The following is a 7540-nucleotide window of genomic DNA, read 5'->3' as shown; positions in this document are numbered from 1 at the left end:
CTAAACCACACATTGCATTATTGCACTAGGCAAGACCTAGGTGTTTCTTAACATTGGTATTTGAATATTTAAAAATTGATATTTTCAATATAAAAAATACAAGATTCAGCTAACATATATTTTAAGGACACATGATAAGTTTATAGTAAAAAAATTTTAAATATTTTTATTTAATAAATACAAAATAAATAGATAAAAAATTTAAATTTTTTATATTTTTAATAATTTTTTTTAATTTATAAATTTAACATGTGTTCTAAAAATACATATTAACTAAAACAAAAAATATAATTATACTAAATATACACTAAAATTATTAATTAAAATTAGTCACTAATATATAATATATTTTGAAATATAAAATATCCATTAAAAATAAACCATTTTTAACGTAATGAGATTCCATTCAAAACCCAGCCATATGCTAATTACTAATTTTCTATATTAACGGTTTGAGAGGAAAATAACTAATTTTCTTGGTTAGTTCAAAGAACACAAGTCACTATCTCTCTATCTCTATCTCTATCTCTGTGTATCATAATCTAAACCTTTTTAACCCACTACTACTCCACGTTTTCACATTCTTTGTTTTCTCTCTTAATTCTTGTTCTTATATATAAACCTCTCTCATTGAATTCTCACACATGACACACCCCACAACTTTGCACCTAAACACATGATTCTTGTTCTGCCTTCTCCTATTTCTCCATCTTGATTTCCCTTTTTCTCTGAATTGGCATTCAGTTTCTGCAACCCTTTATCGTTTCATGACCAATCATTAGCCAAAGCTTGGAACTTGTGACCAATGTCATCTTCAAGTCTCTTCTTTTATCTGTTTCTTGCAGTTCTTGCTGCAGAAACTACCTTTTGCTTTTCTTCTAAGGTACTTACATAGCTTCTTATTGTTATGTTTTCTTCTGTATTAATTTGTTAATTAATTAACCAATCAATCAAACTATATGGAATTTGAATTGTACGGCAATGGCAGGTTTATGTAGTGTACATGGGAAGCAAAACTGGGCAAGAACCAGAGGATGTTCTAAAGCAACACCATCAAATGCTTGCTGCTGTTCATGAAGGAAGGTTAGAATAATTGATGCCAGTTTTTTTCTTTACAAAAATTCTCCCTCTCTTTCTTGTTTCTGATATGTGATTTTTCTTTAACAGTATTGAGAAAGCACAAGCTTCTCATATTTATAGCTACAAACATGGTTTCAGAGGCTTTGCAGCCAAGTTGACTCAAGAACAAGCTTCACAACTTTCAAGTATGCCACTGAATTTCTTCTTTCTTTTTGAAACTATAAGAATTTCTAACATACAAATCAATGGCTTCTTGCTGTTAACAACTCTCTTATGTTCAAAATTATGGCCAGGAATGTCTGGAGTTGTTTCAGTTTTTCCCAATTATAAGAGAAAACTTCACACCACCCATTCATGGGACTTTATGGGACTTGAGAAGGATGAAACCATGGAGATTCTAGGACAATCCACAAAGAACCAAGCCAATATCATCGTTGGTTTCATTGATACCGGTGAGTTTGTACTATGTAGTCTTTACTCATAGTTACCAGATTCTTTTTAAATGAATAATAATTGTAACTTTAAGAAAAGTAACAACTAACAACCATTCAAACTTTCTAGTAACTCTGGTTTGCTGCTACAGCCTCCTATGATAGAACCTTTTTGGTTACTTTTCCTTCATCACTTACGTACACATGTGTACCTTTACTTCAATGTCCCATAAACACATTTATTATCCTGTTCACAAGAACTTCTACACTTCATTTATTTCTTTAGTAGCCCAAATTATGTACCTTTTATCCCTCTACTTTTAGGAATAGCAACTAAAAGGAAACTATGACTCATAACACTGGACCTTCACATGGTATCATTGTGTAGTCAAATTCCTACTTATGAACTACTTTAATTAGATCAGCATTCTATTAAAAGTTCGCATTTTGATACATTACACCTAATCTGTTGAAAACAAATATCATCACTGTTATGAAAATTATTTTGGTACATCATCAGTGTGAAAAGGTGTAGGTACTAAATAGTCAGTGCAATGGTGGGGTTTTTGACTTTGTCATGGTGTGCATTTAATTTTTTTGCTTATTGGTTATGACTATTCATGAAGGAATTTGGCCTGAATCACCAAGCTTTAGAGACACCGACATGCCAGCAGTGCCACCAAGTTGGAGGGGCCATTGTCAATTAGGAGAAACATTCAATGCATCTTCTTGTAACAGGTTTTGTTTTGTGGTTGGAGTTGAATCACACCCTCAAAAGTTTTTCACCATGTTGACTTCATTGGTTAATTATTATGGTGCAGGAAAGTGATAGGAGCAAGATATTATTTGAGTGGATTTGAAGCAGAAGAAGGGTCAGACAAGAAGGTCTCTTTCAGGTCCCCAAGGGATAGCACTGGACATGGGAGCCATACGGCCTCCACGGCGGCCGGCCGCTACGTGTCGAACATGAGTTACAAGGGGCTGGCAGCTGGAGGAGCCAGGGGAGGTGCACCTATGGCTAGAATTGCTGTTTACAAAACTTGCTGGGATTCAGGTTGCTATGATGTGGACTTGCTAGCTGCCTTTGATGATGCCATAAGAGATGGTGTTCACATTATATCATTGTCTCTGGGTCCTGAAGCCCCTCAAGGAGAGTATTTCAATGATGCCATATCAGTGGGGTCCTTTCATGCTGCTAGGCATGGAGTTCTAGTGGTGGCATCAGCTGGGAATGAAGGAACTCCTGGTTCTGCTACTAACCTTGCACCTTGGATTTTCACTGTTGCTGCTAGCTCCACTGATAGGGACTTCACCTCTGATGTTGTACTAGGAAATGGTGTCAACATCTCGGTAATGTTTAGATTCTATTTTCATTCATTGTTTCCATTTCTAGTGTTTTCTGCATTCATGTTGGACTGAGCTATTGTTTCTCCAATGAATGGAACAGGGTGAAAGTCTCAGCATCTTAGAAATGAATGCCTCCAAAAGAATAATATCTGCAGCAGATGCCTTTGATGGATATTTTACTCCTTATCAATCCAGGTGAAGCACAAGGTAGTTGATAGAGAGAACAGTCTAAATCAATGTGCATGGATGGCTTTTCTAAGTTTGGTATTGTTTCGATTCTGTTTTTTGCAGTTACTGTGTAGATAGCTCCCTGAATAAGACCAAGGCCAGAGGGAAGGTTCTGGTGTGTAGACATATAGAGAGTTCATCAGAATCAAAGTTGGCCAAAAGTAGGGTAGTGAAAGAGGCAGGTGGTGTTGGAATGATACTCATTGATGAGACAGATAAAGATGTTGCCATACCATTTGTGATTCCTTCAGCTATTGTTGGAAGGAGAACGGGCGAACATATTCTATCATACATCAATAGAACAAGGTTTGTTTTACACCTGAGAAAATAGACACTGATGTTAAGTATGTTGCTTGTTTTGCCATTATCTGACCCTGCATTCTGTTGTGCCGAACAGAAAGCCTATGGCGAGGATATTTGCAGCCAAGACAGTTCTAGGAACTCGACCTGCACCCCGAACAGCGGCATTCTCTTCTAAAGGCCCCAATTCCTTAAACCCAGAAATCTTGAAGGTGATATTCTCATAAGTTCATAAACATGCCCCTCTCAATTATGAAAGATTTCTCACTGTACTGCTATGTAGCCTGATATTACAGCTCCCGGATTAAACATTCTCGCAGCATGGTCTCCGGCAGCCGTTGGAAAAATGAAGTTCAATATTATATCTGGAACTTCTATGTCTTGTCCACATGTATCGGGAATTGCAGCATTAGTCAAAGCTGTTCATCCTTCATGGTCGCCCTCTGCTATCAAATCTGCCATCATGACAACTGGTATCAAATTTTAGTCAAACATTACTGTTTGTAATCAATCAACTGGTTTTTCCAAGAACATAACTAGATTAACACAAAGTTTGGAATTATTCTTAATCAAACATTAAATCATAACTCCTTACCAGATCAAAGTTTATTGGTCATCATATGATGCCTCAAAATGTAGAAAAGTTAAATATATCACACATAACACAGTGAAAAAGTAGATCATTGAATATACAGTCCATACAGTCCACAAGTTTCAGTGATTATATTCAAGAAACTAATCATAAATTCAATGTGCAGCTACTATTCTGGATAAGCAGCACAAACCCATTAGAAGGGACCCTGATGGAAGAAGAGCTAATGCATTTGACTATGGATCAGGGTTTGTGAACCCCACAAGAGTTCTAGATCCTGGCCTTGTCTATGATTCACAGCCAGAAGATTATATTGACTTCCTCTGTTCAATTGGTTATGATAAGAGGTCACTCCATCTTGTTACAGGAGACAACAGCACATGTGATGGGGCATTCAAGAAACCATCCAGCCTCAACTATCCATCTATTGCAGTGCCTAATCTTGAAGACAACTTTTCAGTAACACGTGTTGTCACCAATGTTGGAGAAGCAAGAAGTGTATATAAATCTGTAGTGGTGTCTCCTGCTGGAGTTAATGTCACTGTTGTGCCAGACAGGTTAATCTTCGGAAGAATTGGACAGAAAATCAAGTTCAGATTGAATTTCAAAGTGGCTGCTCCTTCAAAGGGCTACACATTTGGGTTCTTGTCATGGAAGAATAGCAGGTCTCAGGTCACAACTCCTATAGTTGTTCGGGCTTCATCATCAGGCTTTGGATTGGTCAGATAACAGTGTGTTTGTAAATAGTTACATTAGCATAGGAGCTGTGAGAATATTGCAGTCACTATATGCCTATCATAACCAATTCTTCTAAAAATCCCTGATGCAGTCTAGAAGATCACTGCCAAACATATGTTATAGTTATATGCTCAGTGTAGCAAATATTACCAAAACACAGAATTTGAAGAAATTATAGCCAGAAGTCCTGAAATTTCTCAGATTTATTTTCAATGTGTGATGTGTTTTTCACTTTTTCCTTCCCCACCAAAGTGGTTAGTTAAGAAGGTGTATTAATTATTTTTAATCTTTTATAATAATAATTTTCGAAAAAATAATATGCTAGAAAAGAGTATGGAGTTGTTTTATTTTCCTAAATAATTGGCAATATTTTTTTCTTCCTCTTTCATAAAGGATAAATATGATTGGCAATCATGTTTTATTTCCTGATGATCAACATGTTCACTTTTGTAAGGCTCAATTTAGGGTTGCAGAATACTCAAATGGGAAAACTCTATGATGTCAGGAACAACAATATAGAACAACACTTATTCTGTAATTAATCCTGAAGTAAATTGTCTAAAGTTAAAAGTTTGCTGCTTCTTAAAACATTAAATCATATTTGCATAAGAAACCATAGAATTACAATGGGTAACCTACCACAATGAACTAGAAACAATACCTTACTATGACAAAAAAACATTAGATGATCAAAGTATTCTAGAAACATTCTAGACAAAGAACAGAAAGGTTGAATTTTGACTTATATAATTTCTACAAATGTGTTTTTAATCCATCCAAGTTCCAAAGAGCTACCTAAAGGACTCAAACCTTAAACTTTGATTTTAGAGATTATATAACAACATATAGATGTCATCGTCAGAAGATGAAATGACATACAAGTCTAGGAATCGCAGACACTAGGAGTGTATCTCTGACGGGTCAACAAGACCTTCCATTACAACAAGTTGATCCAGCAGTGCAATTTTCTCATCTTCAAGAGTCTTTACTTCATCTTCAATCTCTCTTAGCTCTTTCCCTAATAAAAAGCTCTCATCTTCCAGCAACAGATACTTCCGCCTCAATGCCCGGTACTCGTTTCCAGCTGCAGAGGAATCTGGAAAAGAATCTGAGTTGGAACCCTCTTGTTTTGCAAAAGGTGGTGAGACTTCAGTCATCAAATGTCTTTTAGAACCCTTCTGTCCTGGTTTTGATGATATAGGAGCATGTACCTCTTCCTTGGTATTATTCCCTTGCAATTGAAACAAAGATGCCTTTTGGTTTGAAAATTTTTTCTTCTTTGGTTTATTTTTCAAGAACTCCTCTGACAAAGGAATCCTTGGATCTTGCATTTTTCACCAGCCACTACAGAATAGGAAAGAACAAAGAAAACATAGCAGGGATTACTTTCAGTTTCAGGTAAAAGAATTTACCATTACTCCTAAAACTAAGAGAAAGAAGTTCATGGTTCATCAACATAAGTGCTCAACAAAACAAAAATCACCAGATCAATGCAACAAATAAGAAATTCACTTCTAATCACAAGTGCTTTAGGTGCTCTTCAAACACACAGAAGCATATGAATTGATCGATGGCATAACGAAGTAACAATCCAAAACTTATTTGGTATTATTCATTACTCAATTATTGACCACCAGAATCAAACTTCCTTCTTGACCAAGAAATTCGAAATAAATCATGAATTGGCAGCACCGACAGTTAAATTAGCTGTATGAGAAAAAGGATTTGGAAAAAAGAACAATCCTGATATTGGGGGGGAAAAAAAGCAAGTAATGGTCCCAAATAATCCCTAAGAACTGGAAAATACACAAAATATTCTAAAACTGAGAAATATACACAGTCGCCCATTATCAAAAGCGAAATCCAAAAGTACAACCCTTTCGAAACAGAAAAGGTTACATGAATTCACCCACACACAGAAAGTCCCAAAAATTGGTAAAATTTTACATGAACGACGAAAATAGTTGGAGATGGATGAGAGGCGGAAACAGAGGGACAAACCAGAAGAAGTCAAATTGAGGAAGGTCTTGTCCTTTTCTCTTGAATTCCACAGCCGAATGAAGAATGGAGATTGAAATTTGAAAAGGAAAGCAAAATTTAGGGTTCAATGTGTGAAATCGTTGCTGTAGTTACAGAGAAGCATTGGGTTGTAGTGGTGAACTGGTAACCTTGTACAGTACCGACCTTTTTTTTGTTTGACGTGGCGACTTATGATTGGATGCCAACAAAGAAATCATATTCAGTTATCTTCTTCGAACTCAAAAAAGATTAGCTCCTTTCAAAAAAAAAAAAAAAAAAAAAAGATTAGCACTAGTGATAGTCTATATATCCGCAATTAAATTCTAAGCATCAACAAATACAACTGAAATTTGAAATTAAAAGCAATTATAAAGAAAAATTTTGTACAATAAATTATTTAGAAAAATTTATCTTTCTTATTTTAAATTGATCTTTTGGTTGTTCTTTTTTATCTTTACTTGTCTGCTATTTTGTTGGTTAGTTATTAGTTTAAAAAATTGACTATTTGACAAATTGATCATTTAAATTATATAAATATATAAAAAATAAATTATTAAATCAAATATTTATATAAAATATACATTAAAATATTATTAAACTATTTTTTTATTTTAATCCATAATAACATTAAAGAAGTTTCATGATTCACGAATTCATCCTAACAGAATACATAAATTTAGTTATAATTTTAATGTTTATTATTTTATCTTATCTTATCTTTAGTTGTTCTTATCTTATCTTTATTTGTTTTTATTTTTCTTAGGTCAATACTCTATATATATTTAGTTTTACCTTCATAATTCAA

General features: G+C 34.6%; 2 protein-coding genes across 2 annotated transcripts; one reads left to right on the top strand and one right to left on the bottom strand.

The window, feature by feature from the left end:
* The first annotated feature begins 603 nt into the window (after nucleotides 1-603).
* Nucleotides 604-5003, top strand: LOC130979662 (subtilisin-like serine-protease S). Its single transcript, XM_057903149.1, has 11 exons — nucleotides 604-883; nucleotides 989-1083; nucleotides 1168-1265; nucleotides 1374-1532; nucleotides 2138-2249; nucleotides 2333-2861; nucleotides 2959-3053; nucleotides 3150-3392; nucleotides 3484-3598; nucleotides 3670-3859; nucleotides 4145-5003. The coding sequence occupies exons 1-11, from the start codon at nucleotides 806-808 to the stop codon at nucleotides 4705-4707; spliced, it is 2277 nt and encodes a 758-aa protein (XP_057759132.1). The 5' UTR covers nucleotides 604-805; the 3' UTR covers nucleotides 4708-5003.
* Nucleotides 5004-5269: 266 nt separating this feature from the next.
* Nucleotides 5270-6936, bottom strand: LOC130979665 (uncharacterized). The gene is made up of 2 exons (XM_057903152.1): nucleotides 6718-6936; nucleotides 5270-6060 (listed from the first exon to the last, which is right to left on the bottom strand). Exon 2 carries the CDS (start codon nucleotides 6045-6047, stop codon nucleotides 5616-5618), a length of 432 nt encoding a protein of 143 aa, XP_057759135.1. The 5' UTR covers nucleotides 6048-6060; nucleotides 6718-6936; the 3' UTR covers nucleotides 5270-5615.
* Between the last annotated feature and the right edge of the window lie 604 nt (nucleotides 6937-7540).

Source organism: Arachis stenosperma, chromosome 5 (genome assembly GCF_014773155.1).
Source record: "Arachis stenosperma cultivar V10309 chromosome 5, arast.V10309.gnm1.PFL2, whole genome shotgun sequence".
Lineage (NCBI taxonomy): Eukaryota > Viridiplantae > Streptophyta > Magnoliopsida > Fabales > Fabaceae > Arachis > Arachis stenosperma.
The sequence above is the reverse complement of the archived record's forward strand: the minus strand, read 5'-3'. Positions and strand labels throughout refer to the sequence as shown.